Source organism: Pipistrellus kuhlii, unplaced genomic scaffold, assembly GCF_014108245.1.
Source record: "Pipistrellus kuhlii isolate mPipKuh1 unplaced genomic scaffold, mPipKuh1.p scaffold_m20_p_17, whole genome shotgun sequence".
Lineage (NCBI taxonomy): Eukaryota > Metazoa > Chordata > Mammalia > Chiroptera > Vespertilionidae > Pipistrellus > Pipistrellus kuhlii.
Window position 1 is genome coordinate 17,099,413 of NW_023425482.1, and position 23,827 is coordinate 17,123,239.

The 23,827-nt window shown below is 43.3% G+C and overlaps 2 protein-coding genes, 1 long non-coding RNA gene and 1 pseudogene across 8 annotated transcripts in view; 1 reads left to right on the top strand and 3 right to left on the bottom strand.

Moving 5' to 3' along the window:
* Nucleotides 1-9,231, bottom strand: part of ZNF23 (zinc finger protein 23) — a 22,425-nt gene extending 13,194 nt beyond the window's left edge. Inside the window, exon 1 of the mRNA XM_045582703.1 lies at nucleotides 9,207-9,231. The gene's annotated coding sequence lies outside the window, so the exon portion shown is untranslated. The remainder of the gene's footprint in view (nucleotides 1-9,206) is intronic.
* The window catches only part of LOC123652484, a 22,551-nt gene extending 5,328 nt beyond the window's left edge, over nucleotides 1-17,223 (top strand). The window contains exons 2-3 of the long non-coding RNA XR_006741857.1: nucleotides 6,437-6,443; nucleotides 17,213-17,223. This is a non-coding gene — a long non-coding RNA (uncharacterized LOC123652484). The remainder of the gene's footprint in view (nucleotides 1-6,436; nucleotides 6,444-17,212) is intronic.
* On the bottom strand, nucleotides 3,354-11,315 carry ZNF19 (zinc finger protein 19). 6 transcript variants are annotated; one of them, XM_045582712.1, is made up of 6 exons: nucleotides 11,291-11,315; nucleotides 9,201-9,265; nucleotides 8,377-8,398; nucleotides 6,454-6,580; nucleotides 6,173-6,259; nucleotides 3,354-4,811 (listed from the first exon to the last, which is right to left on the bottom strand). In XM_045582712.1, exons 4-6 carry the CDS (start codon nucleotides 6,485-6,487, stop codon nucleotides 3,709-3,711), a joined length of 1,224 nt encoding a protein of 407 aa, XP_045438668.1. In that variant the 5' UTR covers nucleotides 6,488-6,580; nucleotides 8,377-8,398; nucleotides 9,201-9,265; nucleotides 11,291-11,315; the 3' UTR covers nucleotides 3,354-3,708. The 6 variants fall into 6 exon arrangements, with proteins under 6 accessions (XP_045438668.1, XP_036296286.1, XP_045438669.1 ...); XM_036440393.2 differs by lacking the exons at nucleotides 8,377-8,398; nucleotides 11,291-11,315 and having other exon boundaries at nucleotides 9,201-9,271; XM_045582713.1 differs by lacking the exons at nucleotides 8,377-8,398; nucleotides 11,291-11,315 and having other exon boundaries at nucleotides 6,454-6,680; nucleotides 9,201-9,268.
* Nucleotides 17,224-18,536: 1,313 nt separating the features above from the next.
* On the bottom strand, nucleotides 18,537-19,855 carry LOC123652507 (annotated as a pseudogene).
* Nucleotides 19,856-23,827: the final 3,972 nt, after the last annotated feature.

Genomic DNA, 23,827 nt, shown 5'->3' on the forward strand with positions numbered 1-23,827 from the left:
TGCCTTTGCACTTAGGATGTGCCTGAATGCCACAGCCACACTGTGTCTTACATTGGTGTCCCAAAACTCACAAGATGGCATCCAAACTGGTGAACCCTTTTGGTGAAGTTTAAACGAAACACTCTACAATCTTGTCTTGGTCATATTCCTGGAGGATCAGCAAATGTTAAAACTGCAAAACCACACTGTGTTTACCTTAAAAACAAGTTCTAGATTCAGGTATTTAATAAGCAGTTTTTACCTCCATGAATGTCAAGCAAGGCCAAAACAAAAAACTTTTTGTTTTGTTAATCCTCACCGGAGGTTATTTTTTTTCTTTTTTGTGTGGAAGGAAAGGGGAGAGACAGACAGACGTGGACTCATTACCTTCCACACTCACCTGACCAGGGCCAGGGCCCAGGATGGAGCCTGCAGCCCAGGTACATGCCCTTGACTGGAATTGAACCCAGGACCCTCCAGTCTGCAGACTGAGACTTATCTATTGAGCCAAACTCATTAGGGCTATGAATTTCAGTAGGGAGAACCATCCTGTGCATTGCAGGATTTGTGGCACTCCTGGCTACCACCAAACACTAGCACAAACACCCCCGTAAAACTCAAAAATGAGCCCTTGGATAAGGTCCCTCCCAAGTCTGAGAGCGTTGGCCTTTCTCATTCCAGCTCTGACCCCTCCCTTTCCTGCACTGGAAGGTGGTTGGAGGCCTGCACTCCTCTCTCCAGCCTCACACTGCCGTCCTCCCCCTCTCCACTTCAGCCCCACTTGCTGAACATCTTGTCTGTACCTACCATGCCCTTCCCTTCCCATTCCCATCTCTGTCTTGACTGTTACTTGGTCTCAGCTAAATCCCATTTCCCTTGGAAAGCAAGTCTTCCCTGACCACCAAGTATAAGGGAGGCCCGTCAGTTATAAGACATTGCAGCCTTCTGTACTTCAGTGCTTACTACATTTGTGCTTATTTAATGGTGACGGTTTATTTAAACATGTTTTCTCTGATCACTCTCGAGAGCAGGGACTACAGTTACCTTGTTCAACACCATTATCCTCAGCTCAAGTACAAGGCCTGGCATGAAGGAGGTATGTAATAAACGTTTGTCACTGACATAATCCAAAGGCTCCAGCTCTAGCTCGAACTCCAATCCAACTCCAGGGCAGAACCTTTCTTTATTTCTGTGGCACTGGAGTGAGGATAAGTCCTACAACTGGGATTTCTGACTACTGCTAGGAGTTCCTCTCTGCCTTTTCCTGATCCTGAGCAATTTACATGGCTTCTCTTTCAGAGAGGAAAATGGCCCCACAATTGGGCAGTGATTGCTGGGGACGACATTGCTTTCGACAATAAAGGTTTCCACTTCTTCCTAAGCTCAGAAAAACAGACCTTTAGCTAGGAATAAAGGCTGGTCTAAGGAAGAAATTAGCATATCAGTGTCACAGAAATGCTGATTTCAAATGGTGGATCACAAAAAAGTCACCTAATTTTATAGGTAAGAAAATAAGACCTCCTAAATAATCATATAGCCCCGATTCTTAAAACAGGTACACACCAGGTTACAAAAGATCTACAGAAGGCATGCAGAAGCAGAGACCACTTGTCAACCTCGGTTCTTCCCTTCTTATCCAGTAACAAACTCTCTAGATCAAAGGGAAGGGTGGGCATGCAATTCTAGACACACACACAGCTGGAAAAGCTACAACAGCCTGGCATTAACCAGTTTGGTGCCTTGAACAGTATTCATTCCAAATAAAAACCAAGAAAATGAAAGTATTAGTGATGGCTTTTGGTTACATAGGTAAGGCGTTTCTTGAGATTGAATTCACTAAAATGTTTGTCACAGAGCTTAAGCTGTTAGAACTTCAATCTACTGGTGTTGTCCTGATGCAACCTAGGCCCTCATGTGTTCCAATGGGTTTCCTATTCTTGTTACAATGACCAGGGCTGCTGGGACCATAACTGAAGACTTTCCCATACATCATACACACAAAACATTTCTCCTGAAGATTAGATTATAACAATTATTAAAATCTAGTGGCCTGATGCATGAGATTTGTGCACTCCAGAGGGTCCCTCAGCCCGGCCTGCACCCTCTCCCAAGTCTGGGAGCCTTCAGGGAATGTCCAACTGCCGTGGAGGCGGGAGAGGCTCCCACCAATGCCGCTGCACTTGCCAGCCGTGAGCCCCGCTTCTGGGGAATGGCATTCCCCCTAGGGGAGCACAATGACCACCAGGGGCAGTTCCTTCACTAAGCATCTGTCCCCTGGTAGTCAAGTGTGCATCACAGCAGTTGGTTGTTCTACCATTTGGTCGATTTTCATGTTAGCCTTTTATTATATAGGACTAGAGGCCCTGTGCACAAGATTTGTACACTGGTGGTATTGGGGGGTGGTCCCTCAGTCCAGCCTGCCCCCTCTCACAGTCTGGGAACCGTCAGGGGATAGCCTACTGACAGCTTAGTCCCGCTAAGCCACAGTCTAGCCCCCCTCTGCAGGTGTCAACTGGGCTGATCAGGGGAAGACACTACCACCATCACCCCACTGCTGCTGCCACTGCTGGCCACTGCAGCTGCCAAGGTGTTTTCAACACAGACTTCAGTCCCTTCACTATGAAAAAATTACAACTTTCTTTTGGCATTTTCAAGATGTGTCTTTCATAAGATATGACATTTCTTCTTTTTTTTTTTTTATCCTCACCTGAGGATATGTTTCCATTGATTTTCAGAGAATGTGGAAGAGAAAAAGGAAAGACATAGAGAAACATCAAAGTGAGATGAACGCTTTGATTGGTTGCCTCCTGAATGAGCTCTGACCTGGGCCCCGGTCAGGGAGGAACCTGCAACCTAGGTGCATGCCCTTGATCAGAATCAAACCCAGACTCTGCAGTCCACAGGCTGAGGCTCTATCCACTAATCCAAACCAGTTAGGGCAGGATTTGACATTTCTTAGCCCCTCTAACAGCGGACCTGCATTTTTCCCTTCAGGAGTGAGGTGGAAAAACACTAGCTCACTTTTATGCATTCTTATTGCCTAAGTTACCAAGAACACTGAGAGTAGCATACGGGGAGCTTAGCCAATGAGCAGTCAGAAAATGTGTCTCCTCTGTAGCTCACACACAGAGGTGGGACTGCTGGCGGGTCCTGGTGGGCAGGCCCCCAGCTCCGCTCTGGGCTGGCTCAGGATGCCCCGGCATCCATGGCTTGCTTCATCTTCCATACAGTCCTCTCCCACCCACTTGTGTGCACAGCCTCCTCCTGAGCATTTGTGACGTTGTCCCAGAAAACTTGCATATTGCCCATCTCATTTATATGTATTTGTTAGACTGATAAGGCACCATTCCAAGGAAAGAAAACCTAACTCAAACTTGCTTGAGAAAAACAAAACTGTATTGGTTACTGGAATTTAAAAGCCCAGATGTATTTCTAGCTTTAGATATAATTTAATGTAGTTGTTCAAATGGAACTGTCAAGGCTGATTAATCTCCAACTCTGATTTCTTTTCTGCTGTGTTGACTCTATTCTCAGCTTCCACAATAATCCAGGAATTCCTCTTAGCTTTAAGATTAAGGGAAAAGAACAGTATTTCTTCCTGTTAAGTCTGGCCACATCATGGAACTCTAACTGGACCATCTTGGGTCTCCTACTGACAGAACCACCATGGTCGGGGTCACACATTCTACTCTTGAGTAGAAGATGGAGTTCCAAAGAAAAGTGAATATACTACCAGTCAAAGGGGGTAAAAAACTCTGGGAGGCCAAAATGACAAATGTCCAGCTCAGGTTTCTCTCCAGGATGGACATGCTCAAGATCACCTAGCTGGGAAGAAGTCCTAAAGGCTTTTTCATACTTGACACACCCATAGGGTGTCTTTCCAGTATGGATTCTTTGATGCTGAAGAAGACTTCTTTTCCTAGTGAAGACTTTTCCACACACATCACATACATAGGAAGACTCCTGAATATGGGTCTTCAGATGCCTTTTTAATTGTTCCTGAGCACTGAAGGCTTTTCCACAAGCTACACAGTCAAAGGGTTTCTTATCGCTGTGGATTCTCTGGTGTCGACTTAGTTTTTTATGCAAATTGAAGGCTTGCCCACATATTTTACAAGAGTAAGGCTTCTCCCCTGTGTGAATACGCTGATGCTGCATAAGATAGTAAGTCCTTCCGAAGCTTTTGCCACATACATTACATTCGTAGGGTTTCTCTCCACTGTGAGTTTTCTGATGTCGAAGTAGTGGTGAATTACCAACGAAAGCTTTTCCACACTCACTACACGCGTAAGGTCTCTCTCCAGTGTGGATTCTCCGATGTATAACAAACTCAGAACTATTGGTGAAGCCTTTCCCACACTCCTGGCAGTGATAGGGTCGGTCCCCACTGTGGATTCTCTGATGTCTCATCAGGTTGGCGTTATCATTGAAGGCTCTCCCACACGCCTCACACTGGTAGGGTTTCTCTCCAGTGTGGATCCTCTGATGCCGAATCAATGAGGAATTGCCATTGAAGGCTTTTCCACACTCGTTACACTGAAAGGGCTTCTCCCCCGTGTGGATTCTCCGGTGTCTAACATAGTGAGAAAAATAGCTGAAACACTTCCCACATTCCTCACACCGGAGGGCTTTCCCGTCACAGCGGATCCTGGGAACCTTTCTTCTGCCACTTTTCCTTGTGGAGATTTCCTGGTGCGTCTCCAGTTTACATGTTTCTAGGAAGTTGCTTCTTTGAGGAGCACTCTTCTGCAGACCGTAAGACACCACCACGGCTCTGTTTCCAGAAATTCCCTGTACTGACGTGGACTCACTGCCAATGTTGGTTTCAGTATCTGACATAAACAGAAAGCACAAGTGCCACCTGAGAATTATACCAGAAACAAAAGAACATTAAATATCATAGAGCTTTTAGAGATTACTATTTCAACTTCCACCTCGGTCTTTTAGCAATAAAAGTGCCAAAAATCACGGGCAGAGAACTATCGAGGCAGAACAGGGTGTCAACATACACCCGACATGACAGACTGCTTCCTAAGCTTTTCCAGACTCTGTATTTGGATGGCTTGTCCCTAGAATGTTCTAATATCTTTTAACCTTAGGTACTTATGGGTCTACAAAATGCCAAAGGAGCTACAGGTTCAAAGATTAATAGTGATATTGAGGCTGGCCAAACTCAGTGTCACTGCTACTGCTCCATGTTCTGTTTTGCCTACTCTCTCATTTCCTATTCCTGTGCTGTAAATTCAGGACAGAGCCCTCAGGCCCACCACAAAGTCTGCATTCTAGGTATTCCACACAATGCTGGGTAGGTAAGCAGACCAAATACATTCACCTAACCCATCAGCAGAGGAAAGGGGGGGCCAGGATGCACTGCAGACTCTGTGCCAGCCCCAGATTCTAGGAAGTCTTGCTTAGGTTCTGAGTCCTTTTGCACTACTTACTAGAAAAGACAGAGAAATACTTGTAGGTGGGCTCCAGAAAAAAAATACCCTTTTAAATTATGCTCCCAGCTGATTCTCCTGCACATTATGCTGCAAAGTTCTTCACAATGATTTACTGGATCCTTTTCTCCCTTCCTCGGGCCAGTCTACCTTCTTTTTCTTCACATGATATCCACTGTAAACAGTCAAATTCAGAACAAATGGCACTACCTCTGAAGACGCGTTACTTGAGCTTCTAAATGGTAATTCCGCCAAGTTTCCTGCTGAGCTCCCACTGCCTATCTACACATTTTTAAAAAGCTTTTACATCCATCTCCACAACTTGTGTCCTCTAGAGCAGCAGTTGCCAACCAGTGGTCCGTTAGGTCCAAAAGGTTGGCAACCACTGATTTAAGGAAACCTTTGGAGCAGCAGTCACCATCCATGAAGTCAGAAAGGTTGGCGACTACTGCTCTAGAGGATTAAACAAAACTTGGCACACTCAAGGGCGGAAAAACTGCTCCTAAGTAAATCTGTCCTGTACAAAGAAGAAGGGCCATCGAAGCAGACAATCCTGAAATTCAGACGGGAACCAGAGCGAGATGCATGAAGAGGAAATAGTTATCTTGATAAGAATTAAAATTGGTGGGAATGGTTTCATATTTTACCTGTTAGGAAAATCATCTATTTCAATGCTCACCAGCATGGTGAATTTTAAAATATACTGCTCTGTAAAGCCCACCAGTTGCCCATTTTAAACTTGCCTCCTTTACCTTTACAGACGTATGTGCTCCTCTCTGCAGGTGGGTCATCCTGTGCCTCCAAAAGTGAGATGAGGGCAGATTTGGGAACTGTGTATCCTGAAAAGGGGGATAAAATGCTATATCAAAAGAAGGAAAACTGCCCAGCCGGTGTGGCTCAGTGGTCGAACCATGCAGTAAGGATACCAGCAACAACCCCTCCCTCCTTCTCCACACCATACCCCCAGCCCATAAGGAAAAAAGAAGGAAGCAGGAAAGCATAGATCTGAGTCCCAGGAGGAAAGTAGCCTTACCCAGGGATGCCAAGTTCCTGTAATTCTCCAGCATCACACTTCTGTACAGGGCCCTCTGTGCGGAAGAGAGGCCAGCCCATTCTGCTTGGGTAAAGTGCACAGCCACATCCTCAAAGGTCACCACCTCCTGAAACAAGAGGTTCCCGCTGTCCCAGAACCAATCCTCTGACTCAGAGCCAGAGTGTGGGACACGGGACAGTTTGAGGGAGGAGTCCTATAAGAGATGGCTAATTAGAAAAGGTGAAAGAACAGGTGTTAAGCCATTAAATGACTATTTCTACAACCAACAACCTGGAACTTCTCTATCAGAAGAGCTTCCTTTGGAACACTGTTATAAAACATGATAAAACATTTCAAAAAGCCTGTAGAGTCTCCCATTATTCACCTTCTCAGAGCAAAATCTCTCTGACTTTGTAGATACTGTCAGTCCTTCACTGTTACACCTACAAGTGGGCAATTAGCTTCAGAATGTCCGGACACTCACTCCCAGGTGGTATCTCAGGACTACCTGCTCCCCCTTCACTGCCCTAGTGCTCACTCTGCCCCAAACCTCAAGCCCACACAACAAGAACAGTCATGGTTTGCCAAGATGAGCCCTTTGCATCCAACCCCCATTTGTCGTTTGAAGACTGCTGTGCTATCTGTGCTCAAGATCATCCAGCAGAGGGAGCCGTGCTGCCTGACAGCCTAGCATTCTGCTTCCTGATGTGTCTTCCTAGGAGAATACGCTTCTGGAATGGAATTGCTGCTGGTAGCCCTTTTAGCCTTATACCTTTATAGACCCAGCACAATCTGTAAGAGCTCTTGCCAACCAAGCCTCAGGGGTTTTTCAACAGCCATCCTTGCCCCTTCCAGATGGCCCCAAGTCTACCTTCCCAGAAACTCCAGCATCTGGTTAGGCCCTCTATTCACACCTTGGACTTCAGTATCAGATGTGGTTACCTGAACATGTGATGAATATCCTCCCACTTTCGAACACCTTGACTGATTCTGCAGATCTGCCCCTTCCACTAATCCCCATGCCTCACACTCTCTGCTGACCCAACATGTCTGACCCACCAGCTAACACTAATCATCCGGCCCCCTAAACTGGTTCCCTCTCTAACTCACATAAACTAATTCACACGGTGACAATTCTTCCCCCATCTCAGTTGGCAGTAGCAATTTCAGCACGTTTCCTACACCAGAAACTTAAGATTCATCCTAGACTAACTTGCCTCTGTCCCTGCTCACTTCTAACAGTTGGTAATCAAATCCTGCCAATTTTATTGCCAAAATATTTCTGGAACCGACTCTTCGCTATTGTACAATCCGTACACCAACTCAACAGATGGGGACCTTAAACAGCTCCAATTCCATGTGTCCCACACTGAATCCATCCTCTGCCGGCACATACAATGATCTATTTTAAATGACAGCCTGACCCACTCAACTGAATGATTTAATAAGTCACCACTAACTACAATAGTGGTTCTCAAAGTGTGGGCCCCAGGGCAGCAGCACTGGATAACTTACTTATTGGAAAGGCACGCTGGCAGGCCTCAATCAAGAGCAAATGTTCCATCAATGAGCCTCCAGCTGACTGTGATGCACACTAAAATCTGAGGAACCCGGACTAGAAGATAAAGCCCACGCTCAGGAAGTAAGATGTACCAGGTGACCAGTGGACAGTGAGGGAAAGGCACAAGACTGTACACAGAGACACTAGCTGGGAAGGTCTGCAAACAAAATTCCAGAGAAGAACCAACCTTGAAGGAAGGCAATATGAAATACGGGACAAGTGGGAGAGGTAGTAGGCAGAAGCAATCGGACTTGCTGACTCTCTGGAAGTGGTACCCAGGAAGAAGTGTCAATAAGCATGCAGCAATCTAAAACTGAGTGGTCAGGACTTCGAGATGGTGATACCAGTGACCCAATACTTACGGAAGATCAGAAGCGGGATGAGCTACAAAGAAGACATGTATATCAGTGAAACAGTCAGCAGAGGCACCTGCCAGATGTCAGAAATCCAGGATTGGCATTTGGAATATGGCTCATGCTAAGTTATTGGGTAAATAAGTCCCTAGGAAGACATAGTAAATAAAGCAATACCAGCAACTCATCAGTCTCAAAGAGTGAAATACAAGTCAAAACAAAAATTTCCTTGTCCCACAAATGTAAGGTCCTGAATGTTCACTTTACAAATGAAATCAGGATGCAAAGAGGTTAAGTGGCTGGTCAAGGCCACTGAGACCTGATGGGATTCCTGATGGTGCCCTGTGCTAGTGCAGTTTTCCTATCAGAGCCCACAGCCTTGCCTCAGCCAGCAGCACCAACCTCAAGGAAGATATACTTCCCTTGATTCTGAAGCCCAAACTCCTCTCTTTAGGATAAATGATATAAGCTCCTTCATTCTTGCCTTCTTCCTGTCACCCTTCTGTTTCCACTTCCCAAGAACCTTGCAACCAGACACCTACACCACTAGCCTGTCCCTCATTCTTACAGATCCCTCTAAACCTGGAGACCCTCCAGTATGGAAGAGGCTAGTTCCACTTCCCAGGACACTCTCTCCAGCCATTGCTTGGTGGGCTCCTAGCTGCTCAGCCCCTCACCGTCATTGGCTTTCCCCCCGGCGTCCAGTTGGAGAGCATTAACCCCTGTTAATCTTCCTATTGCTTTGGCTCCGAGAATTTTGCCAGAATCATCCCTCCCATCATTTCCTTCAAGTCGGGTTTCTCAAAGGTTGACCTGAGGAATTAACAGCTCACCTGGTACCAGGCTTTCAGGAGCATGGCTGCCATCACCTGGGCTCCTTCTCAGTCAAGGGGCGGGGCTGAAGGAAGAAGCAAAGAGAACCAGAGTAAGCCTTACCCAGTCAAAGGCTCTCCTTAACACCAACAAACCTGCCAACAGCAGCAGCAATCATTTACTAAATGCCCACTGGGTGAGTGGTATATAAATATTTCGATGTCCTTGGGCATCAAAGCCTGTACTCCCCAACATCAGGCAATGCTCTGTCCTAGGTAGGACATCAATACAGGGGGAACTTGAGTACACTCAGAGCAAAAACACCAGTAGCAACACCTAACAAGAGAGAACTCAAATCTTCATTTTTAAAAAATATTTTACTGGGAAACAAAAAAGGTTAAAGAAAACAGAAACAAATACCATGCTTTTGGGATGAAGTATAGGTACCTTCATTCAATACCCACAATAATCTTCTGAACCTTTTCCTTTTCCCCAATGAGAAAACAAGGCTAAGTGAATAATTTTCTCTCCAAGGTCACTCAGTTAGTGGATGGATGATCTGGTGGCAAAACTCAGATCTGCCAATTCCAAAAGTCATGTTTTTTAATAACTACATTCAGTTGCTTCCAATCTAATCCCAACAGGCTTTTCTCTTAGAACTTGATAAAGTGATTCTAAGGTAAATTTAAAGAATGAGTAGTCAAGAAATGCAGAGTAAGAGTCTGAGTAGGTCTTCCTTTTCTTGGATCTTGAGGCAGGCATCTTTTTTGTTCATGTCCCATTCAAAGGACCCTGAGGGGCCAACTCAACATGCCAGAATGTAATGGTTGTTACTTTCATTATATCCCCTATGAACATTTTGTATTCTTGTTAAGTAGTCATATTCTACCAAAAAGCCAGCACCTTCCCTAAGGAAACTCATTGCAAGGTATAATTTCCTGCTCAGCTTATCTGTGCCACCCTTATTCTTAGTTTAGCCATTCTAGCCTTCTTCCAGTTTCTTCTGCTATGCTAATCGGGGCCGATGTACATTCTTCTGCAACCTCAGAGCCTTTGTAACTGATTCTGTCCACCTGCAATACTCTCCAACAGCCTGACCCTCTCTTCAGCTAGGTAATGCCCACTCATCCTTCAGGTCATCCTCTACAGGCCAGGCCAGGTCTCCACGGTACACACTCCACTAGTACTGTATTCCCTTCCCTGTGTACTATGTCTCCCATGTTTGAGATGACACATTGATGGGTGCTTTCTTCATTCAACAAGCATCTATTGTATACATTCCAGCCCAAGTGTGAGATACAGTGGAGAGAGAAAAAAGGTGTGATCCCTTTCGTCACTGGGCTTGGTATAGGGCAGGCTAAAGGACACACACATATTAATCCAAGAAGGTCATAAATAACTTTAACTTCTCAATTGTGACTAGAGCCTGGAAGAATCGATTCTAATTATTGTATAAGCCTGAGCAGGAATTAGCTTGTTTAAAAGGAAAATCTTTACAAGAGTGAAAACAAGTGCAAAAACTCGTTCTAGAAGTTTAAGTCTGCAGCTGAGCCAGGGTGTGCTGCAATGGGGGGGGGGGGGGGGGGGGACGGGACTGCTGCTGCTGCAACAGGAGGGGAAGGAGCTGCAAGAGACCAAGCCACACAGGCTTTGCGCACGTTGAGGACTTGGTCTTCGACCTAAAAGCAACCGGCTGCAGCTACGATGTTAGGACCAGATGGGGTGAGGTGATCAGATGTGATTAATATGTAACTGTTCCACTAAACTGAAAGCTCTCTGAGGCCGGGACCCACACCCCATCTCACTCACAGCTGCATCCCGGGAACCTAGAACAGCTACAGGGCAACTAGGTGCTCACTAATTAGGTCGCGCAATAGCGCAGAGGCACTCGGTGGCTGTGCCGGGCACGCAGCACGTCTCCCTTCCATTCACAGCCTTCGTTCCCCAAAGCGGCCGAGCGAGCAAGGGCACCCGGGGGCGAGCGGTCCTGGCTCACAGGCCGCCTCCGACTCCTTCCGCCCCGGCAGCAAGGGCAAAGGCAACTGCCTCGTCTGAGGGTGAAAGGAGCGCTCCCAGCAGGGACTCCCAGGTGACAAACCCCAACACTCACCTCGGGAAAGGGGCAGAGGCCGGCGTGACCGGAAGTGCGTCACACCGAGCGCGTCGCCCACGCCGCACGTGCTTCCTCTCTAGGATGCCAACGCGCGCAACTCGGTGGTTGTCTGGCGCTAGTCCCAGCGCAGGGCTTCCTAACCTGGGATCCTTAGAGACCCTGAGTAGGTGAGAAAGTTTATGGTCGTTTTCGCTCATCTCTAACCGACAAAGCATTTCCTTCCATTACGTGTTGCAACAAACCACAGTAGTATCAGTTGTACCTGTGATTTTTGTTAGAAAAATCACAGATATCTTCATCACATTACAGTGTATATAGATGCAGTATCTCAAAATTAAGGGTTATTCTTATCAATAATTTTGTTGACATAAGAAATGTCCAAACCTGCAAGAATTTCTATGAGTTTATTTGAGCCAAACCAACAAAAGAACAGTTTGCTGGGAAGCAAAATCTCAATAGATTGAGAAATGGCGGTTTTGCGCCTCATTTTATACATTAGGATCAAAAGAGAAGACATGGGGGTTGGGGGGAAAGGCGGTACATGAAATCCACTGGTAGATTAGGGAGACAGGAGAAAGCAAAGCGGGGAAATCTCTGAGACTGAATAAAAAGCACACCAAAAGGTTTCAGGTTTGATTCCAGGTCAGGGCATATACAGGAGGCAACTGATAGATGTTTTACTCTTTCTCCCTTCCTCTCTCTCCAAAAAACAATACTGTAAACATATCCTTGCGTGAGGATTTTTAAAAACACAACACGTTTAAAAAAAATAAACTAAATGAAAAAAATATCTAATACATGGATACTATGTTCATTGACTCAACAATTCTCCCCAAATTGACCTATATATTTAAAGCAATCCAGTCAAAAATCCCAGAAACACCTTTTGTAGAAACCAACAAGCTGATTGCATGTCAATCACACAGTGAAGCTGGAAAAATAAAAAAATAAAAAGGCAGTGGAAAAAGGGGGACTACATTGCATGGTGGTTACAGCATGGGCTCCAAAGCCAAGCGCCTGGGTTTGAATTTTTAAGTAAGCACCACAAAATGTCACTGGTTCTTAGTATTTATTAAAGGACAGCTATGGAAAATTATAGACTAATTTCTTGTGGAGAAAGCAACAACTGGAACTAATGAAACTTGATTCAAGCAACTTGCACTGTTATTATACTTTATCTGAATCACTCTGGTGTCTGCAGAATCATAAGTCCATTATTAAAATGTAGCCCCAGAGGCCTCCAGAGAGATGCAAGCACGGGTCCTAGACAGAGACCTGGAGGTGAGAACCATGGCACAGGGTATTCTTTATCTGGAGCACAGAGCATGGTGACTGGCACCCTCCTTTGCTTCTAACTTGGCCCCATGCAGTACTGGGCACAGGGGTGTAGAATGAATTATAACCAAGAAAAAAAATCAAGGTTCAGGGAGTTTTAATAAGGCCACAGCAATCATAGTCTGGCATGAGTGGAATGAGGATGAACAATCTTCAAAAACTTGAACAACCTGACACTGTGCTGAAAATACTAAAAAGCACTCCTGAGGGTCAGCTACTTTTGCACAGCACAATGGTGACATCTAGTGTTAGCAAGATAAATCTCAGCGCTGCAATTTAACCTAAACTTTAGAGAAACAGGGTCTTGGTGTCTGTCTTCCTCTCAGGGGTCAAAAAATTTTTTTGTTTGTTTTTCAATTTGTAATTTATTAACAATTGCTCTTTTATTTTTTAAAATTTTGAAATAAACCTGATGTACATAACCTGGACTTTTTTTTTTCATTGAAACATAGTTTACATTGTGTAAATTTAAGGTGCACAGCATGTTAATTTGATGCATTTATATATTGTAATATGACTGCTACTGTGACAATAATTAACACCTCTACCACATTACATAATTATCATTTTTTTAGTGTTGGAATAATTAAGTTCTGGTCTCTTGGCAAGTTTAAGGATTGTAATACAATATTGTTTTCTACAATCACTATGCTATGCATATAGATCTCTAGGATTTATTTACTGTTGATTACAAGTTTGTACCCTTAAACAACATCTGTCTTTTCCCCCACCTGGGGTGGACATTTTTTAAAGTGTTAGATTTGGTGAGTTTTAACCAGCAAAGAACAAAATAGACACACACAAAAATCTGTCTTCATAGAGCTTGCATTCTTAGTGGCCAAAATTATGTCACATGGCTACTCCCACCAGCAGGGAAATCTGGAAAGCAAGTATTTAGCTTTCTGGTGTCCTTATTAGAAAAGAGGATGGAAGGGTGTAGAAAGAGCACAACTGTAGTTTCTGCCACAATGATACTGAGGCGCATACTCAAAATGTATAAATGTTTTTGTACACAAGTTAGGGTTAAAAAGTGTTTCAGAAGTATCGACATGTCTACTCCTTAAACTAGACCTATTTATTATTAATACTAGAGGCCCAGTGCACAAAATTCCTGCACTTGGCAGGGGGGCTCCTTCAACCCATCCTGTGCCCTCTCAAAGTCCAGGAGCCCTTGGGAATGTCTGACTGGCGGGGAGGGCCTAAGCCAGCAGCCGGACATTCTTAGTGCTGCCACCACTGCTGCCAGCTGTGAGGCTGGCTTCTAGCTGAACGGCACTTCCCCTGTGGGAGCACAATGACTACCAGGGGGCAGCTCCTGCATTGAGCGTCTGCCCCCTAGTGGTTAGTGTTTCATAGTGAATGGCTGTTCTGCCCTTTGGTCTATTTGCATATTAGCCTTTTATTATATAGGATTAATTTATTAACATATTATTTATAACTTAGATGTATTTGATGGCATGTAAACAGATCCCCTATCACAAGATCCTGGCCTACAAGGCATCTCCAGTCAATATTATCTTGGCATCAATAAGGTACACCCTGTGGGTCCTCAAATATTGCTTAGCAAGCATGTTAAACTCCACCGGCCATGAGTTTGACATGCTTGGTTAGACCATTCATTAGTTTGAGTCTCTTTCATTGGCTTGCAGTAAAGGTTCTCTGTGTTTCAAGCTCAGCTGGCTTTGCTAGCTTCTTGAGATGTTCAGAGCCTCTTTTTTCCCCAAAGTCCCCTTGAGAGAAAGAAATAGTTTTACTAGATAGGATGAGTGGAACTGCTCATCTGGCCCAGAATAGATCCATTCTTGCTGAGTTAATAGTAAATCATAGTTTATAGAAACCTACTCTAAAATTCCCAGGACTTTCCATCAGGATATACTTCCCAAAGGAAACTCCATCAGAGCATTGATTCTCAAACTTGACTGCACATTGAATCACCTGGGAAGATTTTAAAAATATGATGCCTGGATCCTGGCCCCTATAGCAATGATTCTCAATTGGGTGATTTGCTCCTCCCACCAGGAAACACTTGGCAATGTCTTTTGGTTATTACAATTGGGAGAGGATTCAACTGGCATTTAGTGTGTCAGACCCAGGGATGGTGCTAAAATCCCACAATGCAGAGGAAAGTCCCCTGTGGCAAGGGATTGTCTAATCTCAAAGGTCAGTAGGGCCATGGTTGAGAAACCCTGTTAAAGACTCAACTTTAACAACCCTGTTAAAGGTTCGGCCTCAGCATCAGATTTTTATTTTTATTTTTAATATATTATTATTGATTTTAAAGAGAGAGGAAGAAAGGAGAGTGAGAAACATCAATGTGAGAGATAAACACCAATGGGCTGCCTCCTGCACACACCCAGACTGGGGATTAAGCCCACAACCTGGGCACATGGTCTGACCAGGAATCACTTTGTCTGCCACCTGCAAGGAAAGCCAAACTAATGAGACAGGTGCTGGTGCAAAATGAAAAAGGTTAATTCAGGTGCCATGGATCTGAGAGAATGATGGGACTCCCATCTCAAAGGCCATCCTCCTTCCTACTCAAGCCTGCGGTTCTTTATGGGGACATAAGGACACATATGTAATACCTTAATCAATAAAAATAAATTAATTAATTTAAAAATTAAAATTAATTTAAAAAAATTTTATTGATTGAGAGAAGAAGGGAGAGAAACATTAATTTGTTGTTTCACTTATTTATGCATTCATTGGTGTATCTGGACAATGCTCTAATTAACAGAGCTATTCCGCCAGGGATAGGGAGGGAATGGCTTTATTACAAAATCCGCTATTACTAACCAGTACACCTAGTAGATTGTCTCAGACAATGCTAAAGAGAATATATTTTATATAACATATACAACATATGTATATGTGTGTTTATATATGTAAAATTTTAATGAAAATTGTATCATATATACCAACCTGTAGCTTTCTCTTTTCATTTAATTTTCTATATTGCCCACTCACAGATCCATACATGTTGCTGTTATTCCAGTTAACAACTGCAGAGTATTACATTGCATAGCTCTGGTTGGCTTAAAAAACAGCTGCTTATTAAATATGGGTGAAGTGAACACAGGAATTTCTGGAACATGACACTGAAAGTACAAAATGGATGAGAATCTACAAGGATAAGAGCATGAGAAAGATGAAAACGGATGAGAGATGTCAATATCGTTGGGAAGATGCAAAGGGATAGAGATATGGTAACCAGGGAAAACTGGAAGCCTTGCATGGGAGTAGAGTAGGGAGGAGGGTGGTTAGGACTCAAGTCTAATACCCGGAAGTAAGTGGACTCACTTTGGGGAGACCTCCAGGAAAGGCTCAGGAACTAGGTGTCAGATACAGTACTTTGCAAGGCGGAGACAGCCCAAGGGAGAGATATAAGGAGCAATTAAGACTTGCAGATCCCACCCCACAAGCACAGCCCAGAGACTTCTCCCAAGCCCTGTAATACAGGAGGTTTATTCTTTGGAGAAAATAGCAAAGGGCCAGATTAAAGCAGTGGATTTAAAACAAGATGAATGAAAGTCTGCATACTGAACAGAGAAGCACCACAGTGCCTCACCACTGCCCAGCTCTATTCTCCCACCTATACTCAAACGCTTTCAAACCAGGCTTTATACTCCTGCATGTTTGCCTGGAAGATCCTTTTTTTTTTTTTTTTTACATTTTTTTAAATTAAATTATTATTTGTGTACATATTTTAACATTGCCCCCTGGAAGACCCTTCTTGAGAGGCAACAAATAACCCCACATAAACCTACAGACATCTGGGGTAGAGATCTATCAATAAAAATCCAAGTCTTATTTTTAAAATATATTTTTATTGATTTCAGAGAGGAAGAGAGAGAGAGAGAAACATCAATGGTGGGAGACAATCATTGATCGGCTGCCTCCTGCACACCCCACACTGGGGATTGAGCCCACAACCTTGGGCATATACACTGACCAGGAATCAAACTGAGACCTGGTTCATGGGTGGATGCTCAACCACTGAACCATGCTGGCCAGGCACCAACAGTCTTCTTTACTACAAAGGACTGTTGTGTGTATCTAAGGTCTCAAGGGTGGCCATGCCTTATGGGTAGTTTGAATGTAATATAAATAAAAAGTTGACGATGCTCCAGCCAACTGACCCACACTAGCTAGGACCCCAAGGAGGACTTTTAACTTTTTAAAAGGCTTTGTTGTCTGGGTCTTGTGTCCTTCCTCACTGTCCCACAAAGCAAGCATTACTCTTCTGTGACAGCTGTGGGTCATGGAGACCTAGGGCAAGACCTGCCAAAGATCTGACAGCAAATAAGTGCCTGGGGTCAGAATAGCATCTACACTGACCACCTTTCTCCAAATGCATCAGACTGGAAAAATACCAGGAAAACAATGCAAGAGCATGAAGAAATCACTAGGAAATTTAAACATCAGCAAATGAATAGAAAATACAAAGTTTCTCCAGTATGTATAGTATATACAACATCGAGTATATCTAAGTTTATAGAATGTTCAGATTTTTTAAATTATTCTTTTTAAAAATATTTTTTATTGATTTCAAAGAGAGGAAATGAGAGGGAGAACGAGAGACAGGAACATCAATGATGAGAGAGAATCATTGATTGGCTGCCTTCTGCAGGCACTGTACTGGGATCGAGCCCACAACCCGGGCATGTGTGCCCTGACTGGGAATGGAACTGTGAACTCCTGGTTCATGGGTCGATGCTCACCACTGAGCCTCTGACCTCCAAAAGTTATATATTACCTAACCTGCTTTCCAAGCAGAGAACCCTTACATTTTGGAGCTGGGAAGAAAGTTAAATATTATCAATACATTTATTATCAAGCTATTTGGTCTCAAAGAGTTTTTGTTTATGTGGGCATGTTTGAAAAAGGTTTAAAAGGCTAAATAGAAGTTTGTAAAGGGGAATAGAGGTAAGGTAGAGAGGAGAAAATTCTAGAGGAAACAGGTATAGAGGAATGGAGTGTGAAAAGACATTTTTCTATCACTAACAGGACATAAAATTTTGGATATTTATACTTCCTGACATAAGTTCAACTCGAATAAGAACAAACAGTGACACCCATGTGGCAAATAAAATTAATGGGTTATTAAATACACCCAGAAGGTAAATGCTACCGCAACTCAGGTGAGATGTGCTCTTGGGAAAGGAACTTAGAACAGTTTATCCCAATGTTGATTCTGGTTTTGGCTACATGGAGTCTCATTCATTGTTACTCTTGACATTCACCTCTGGCTATAATTAGTTCCAGTTTCACAGAACTGGACCAGCAGGATGTGGAGAGAGGGGGATAATTCATGGACTCCCAATGAATGGGCAATATGCTAAATGACTGACAGGAAGACAGGTGCAAACCTATGATCTCAAAATAATTCCTTGGTCATTTGTATCCAGCATAAATCCAGACTTTAATGAGACATGTGATTTAGAAATAAATGGGAATAGTATCTGCAAAACAATATTTTGGTATTAAATTATTTAATATGACTATTAAGCATCTTTCTGCAAAAAAACCTTCTCATACTATACTGCTATTCCCTTGATCAAAATTTATAACATTCCTGCTGAGTAAAATATAATTTTTAAATGCCCCTGATCTTATATTCCGATTTCCACATATTTGGCTTCATAATTCCCTGCCATATCCTGCCTTTTAAGAAAATTTAGATGTTGCCGAAACCGGTTTGGCTCAATGGATAGAGCATCGGCTTGGGGACTGAAGGGTCCCGGGTTCGATTCCGGTCAAGGGCATGTACCTTGGTTGCAGGCACATCCCCAGTAGGGGGTGTGCAAGAGGCAGCTGATCGATGACTCTCTCTCATCGATGTTTCTAGCTCTCTATCTCTCTCCCTTCCACTCTGTACAAAATCAATAAAATATATTTAAAAAAAGAAAAGAAAATTTAGATGTAATTGGCACATAACATATTAAGTTACTCCCAGCCTTTTTTTTACTATTTCTCTGTAGAAACCCTCTTTAGCAAAATTAATTTTCTCAGTATCCCCAAAACATGCTATACATGTGATCAGTGACTTTGGGGGAGGGAGTACAGTGAACTTTATTGATGGTGCATGAAAAGGTGGAGCTCCCCAAGCCCCTCCCCTTCCTCAGGGGTCTGGGATGGGAACTGTGGAGGTCAGGAGATTCTTAGTATGTTGAAGGTCCGATTTGAGGCATGGACTCTCCAACAGCTGAGGGTCTCTCTTCCTCTTGATGGGGCTTTTAGTTCTTGGATGCCATGTGGACCATAAGGTCCACCACCCTGTTGCTGTAGCCAAATTCACTATCATACCAGGAAATAAGTTTGACAAGTGGTTCTTGAGGGTAATACCAACTCCAGCATTGAAGACGGATTCACTGTGTCACTGTTAAAGTTGCAGGGACAACCTGGTCCTCAGAATGCCCTTAAAGGGACCATTTGACGCCTGCTTCTTGATATCATCATACTTGGCAGCTTTCTCCAGGTGGCAGATCAGATCCTCAGTGGGAGTGGGGACAACAGAGGCCATCCCAATGAGCTTCCCATTCACCTCAGAGATAATCTTGCTCACAGCGTTGGCAGCACCAGGAGAAGCAGGGGTGATACTCTGGCCAGCTCTTCGGCTATCACACCACATGGCCCATCCACAAACTTCTAGGTGGCAGCGACAGCATGGACTGTGGCCATGAGTCCCTCCATGATGCCAAAGTTGTCATGGATGATCTTGGCTGGGGCGCCAAGCAGTTGGTGGTGCAGGAGGCAATGTTGACAATATTGAGGGAGTTTGTCATACTTGTCATGGTTCACACCCATCACAAACATGGGTGCATCCGCAGAAGGGGCGGAGATGACGACACTCTTGGCTCCACCCTTCAAGTGAACCCCAGCCTTCTCCATGGTAGTGAAGACACCGGTGGACTCCACAACACACTCAGCACCAGCATCTCTCATTTGATTTTGGCAGGATCTTGCTCCTGAAGATAGAGATGAACTTTCCATTGATAAGCTTCTCGTTCTCAGCCTTGACTGTGCCTTTGAACTTTCCATGAGTAGAATCATACTACAACATGTAGGCCATGTGTTTGAGGTTAATTAAGGAGTCACTGGTGGTGACAATATCTACTTCGCCAGAGTTAAAAGCAGCCCTGGTGACCAGGCACCCAATATGACCAAATCTGTTCACTCTGATTTTCACCATCGTGTCTGAGGTTTGCAGCTGGTATTGTGCAAAGATGTGGCTGATGAACAGGAGGATCAGAGAACCAATTGATGACCTTTTATAAGAATGATGTTCTCACCATCCCACTCCATACATGGCTAGGCTACTAGATATATTGGGTCGGCAACTAGGAAATTGCGGGTTTCACACATATATGGCTTCAGTTGAATTTTTAGGTTTGCAGACGTAGTACAAATGTAAAACACATTTTGTTATTTGATAGTTGGCTATTCAGCTGTTAATCAGTAAAAAAAGTTTTTTGATCTGTTTTGTAGTTTTCGTTTGGCGTTCGTTGAAAAATGGAAAATCAAAAGGAACATTTTCGTCATATTGTGCTTTTTTATTTCCGCAAAGGGAAAAACGCATCGCAAGCTCATAAAAAGTTATGTGCTGTTTATGGTGACGAAGCCTTAAAAGAACGGCAGTGTCAAAATTGGTTTGCCAAATTTCGTTCTGGTGATTTTTCACTCAAAGATGAAAAACGCTCTGGTCGTCCAGTTGAAGTTGATGACGCCCTAATCAAAGCAATAATCAATTCGGACTGTCACAGTACAACACGTGAGATTGCAGAGAAGCTTCATGTATCACATACATGCATTGAAAATCACTTAAAACAACTTGGCTATGTTCAAAAACTCGATACATGGGTTCCTCACGAACTGAAAGAATCACAGTTAACGCAACGCATTAGCAGCTGCGATTTGCTAAAGAAACGTAATGAAAATGATCCATTTTTAAAACGACTGATAACTGGCGATGAAAAATGGGTTGTTTACAACAATATCAAGCGGAAAAGATCGTGGAGCAGGCCAGGTGAACCAACTCAAACAACATCAAAAGCTGATATTCATCAAAAGAAGGTTTTGTTATCAGTTTGGTGGGATTACAAAGGAATTGTCTACTTTGAACTCTTACCACCCAACCGAACGATCAATTCTGATGTCTACATTGAACAACTAACGAAATTAAACAATGCAGTTGAAGAAAAGCGGCCCGAATTGACAAATCGAAAAGGTGTTGTATTCCATCATGACAATGCAAGGCCACACACATCTTTGGTCACTCGGCAAAAATTAATGGAGCTTGGTTGGGATGTTTTGCCACATCCACCATATAGTCCTGACCTTGCACCATCTGATTACTTTTTGTTTCAATCTTTACAAAACTCCTTGAATGGTAAAAATTTCAATAATGATGATGATGTCAAATCGTACCTGATTCAGTTTTTTGCTAATAAAAACCAGAAGTTTTTTGAATGTGGGATTATGATGCTGCCTGAAAGATGGCAAAAGGTCATTGATCAAAATGGGCAATACATTACAGAAAAAAGTTATTTAGTTCCATGAAAAAATTGTCTTTGATTTTCTTTAAAAAATCCGCAATTACGTAGTTGCCGACCAATATTATATTTTCCTCTGCAGAATCCTAGTAAAAATTCTCTTTTTATTTTTTATGTTAATATAAATAATATTTTAAAAAGCAATTCTAGTTTCTTGACTTTATTAGGAAATATCAGTAATGATTTGGTATTGTGTACTGAAGATAACAGGAAGGATATCTAGACTGCGTCATATCCACTTATTTACACTCTACTCCTTAAAGTGTACTTATAGGATTTAGATTACCTGTGAACTAATCTATACAGTATTAATAGAATATAAAATAGAGTACCGTGTTTAAGAAATGACCATTGTACTTGAGGAAGAAAAGTACCTTAATCTGTGATGAGAATTTATTTATACTGTAGCTTCACATATCTTGTTGAACCAGATTTTCTGTGGGTGGGTTCATTTGATTACACTGTTTGGTTATGAGGAACTCTGCACCTGCTGTGAGCAAAGCATTAAAGTTCCTTCTTAAAGACTGAACAAAGGTTCATTCATTCATTCCTTTCACAAGCTTTCACTTAGCATCCTCCTGAAAAAAGGCCCTTCCCAAAGGGACTCCCCACCATTAATTGGAGAGACAGGGCTAACACTTGTGACAGAGCTATGTGTTAATTATCTAATGCTGCAGTAATGCTAAGAAACAACTAACCACATAACATCAGTGTTATATAGTAACTGTTAATTTCTCAGGTATCTAGGGTGGTTGCCTAGACAGTTCGCTGATTTTGGTTGGGTGCCTTTGGTTGGGAGGTGGCTGGGCTGATCTAGGATAGCCTCATTATGATGATTCAACTCTGCTTTATGTGTCTCTCACCCTCAAGAGCACACCTAACAGCACTAGGGATTTTTATGCCTCTGCTTAAAAATGTCCTATTGGTCAGCCGAAACCGGTTTGGCTCAGCGGTAGAGCGTCGGTCTGCGGACTGAAAGGTCCCAGGTTCGATTCTGGTCAAGGGCATGTACGTTGGTTGTGGGCACAGCCCCAGTAGGGGGTGTGCAGGAGGCAGCTGGTCGATGTTTCTCTCTCATCGACGTTTCTAGCTCTCTCTCTCTCTCCCTTCCTCTCTGTACAAAATCAATAAAATATATTTTAAAAAATAATAATAAAATAAAAAATAAAAATGTCCTATTAGTCAAAGCGCACTTCATGGCTAAGACCAGAATCAGACTCATGGCACAGGGCATGAATATAAAGACAGGAGAATTGGGGAGGTCACTGCACTCTATCACAGGTTCTTAATACTCAGACCTGGAGCACCTAACTCAGCCTAACACACATTGACTTGAACTGAACCTTGAAAGAGAGGATGGTAGTTAGCTAAATCATAAAGGATGGGAGGTGCTTTTCTCAAATCAACCCACAAAACCTAATAACTTAGAAGATTATAAGTATTCCTGCATCTTTGCTTCATACGATGTACATACCCTTCACCTATAAACTTTTCCCCCATTTCCTATCTGGAATTTGGGTGTGAGTCCTAGATATGCAGCAGCCTTCTTCTGACCATGGGGCAATAGATAGTAGATTGAAGTTCTACAGAAAGATGGCATCTAACAGCATCCTTGAGTCACTGCAACAACTCCAACAGAGTACCTCTAGCCTTCTTGTCATCCGGGCCAGCACCCAGGAAGTCCTGTAAAATCCTCTGCAGAACCACCCTACCCTTCAGAGTTTCAGGCTCCACCATTTCACTCTTCCTTCAATCAAAACTCCTGTTTCTTTGGCCAAGCTGATTCCAAAGGCTTTACATCCTTAGCCGAAGTGGTGATACTATTCATCCCAGGATGGTTTCTCAAAGTCTAGAATTTCAGGTGCTCTGGATAAGACAACACACCTCCCCTGGCCTCCACATCGTCACCGCTATGAGTAAAGACGGGGCACCTTAGACTTTCCTGGCAAATCCTTCACAACCCAGGTATTCACAGTTTGGCCACCAACATCTACTTTGAAATCATCATTATCATTATCATTATTCCATTTATCCTGATTTATGTGAGTTACATAAGTAGCCCAGGATCCTAGGTCAGTTCCTTATCTCTTGCATTTCATCCCAAAGGGCCCTGTACATCCTTTTTCTGACCCCATTTCCCACCTCCACCTCCTGAAACCCCCAAGAATTCATTATCAGTATCAACAAAATCTCTCTTTCTACAAAGTCTGAATTTTTTCCTTCACCTTTCTGCTCTAAGGGAAACCTAGGACTCCTTTGAGGACACTGCTTCCTCTGCAGCCCTCAAAAGAGTTGACTGTTTTTCTCCCACATCCCACAGAGGAGTAGGTGTCCTCCTTGCTCCTCATTGCTATTTCCAGACCACTCTGCCTCCCTCCTTCCTAAAACTCCCAGCTTTGATTCTGATGCTAAACAGATTATGCTAGCCTCATTAAAGTCATATGGCCACTATCCCTCTTCAACCTTGCTCCTACCTATTCTCATTATTATTGCTGATGGTCCTCTCAAAATGCTAAGTTCTAAAATCTTGACCTCTTTCCCTCTCAAAAGTGTGTCCTCTTTATCTCAGTTATTCCTCTCAGGCCCTTGTTTCACCTCTCATCCACCTTAGATTCCATGGCCCATTATTATAATCACTCCTTTGAAT

Excerpts from the sequence above, each read along its gene's own strand:
- ZNF19 (XM_036440388.2), bottom strand. The coding sequence starts at position 8,313 with ATGCTTATTGACACTTCTTCCTGGGTACCACTTCCAGAGAGTCAGCAA. Across the intron at positions 6,581-8,265 it reads CACTTCCAGAGAGTCAGCAA|GAGGTGGTGACCTTTGAGGA; the intron begins GTCCGATTGCTT and ends CTCTTGTTTCAG. Across the intron at positions 4,812-6,172 it reads GAGCACATACGTCTGTAAAG|ATACTGAAACCAACATTGGC; the intron begins GTAAAGGAGGCA and ends TGTTTATGTCAG.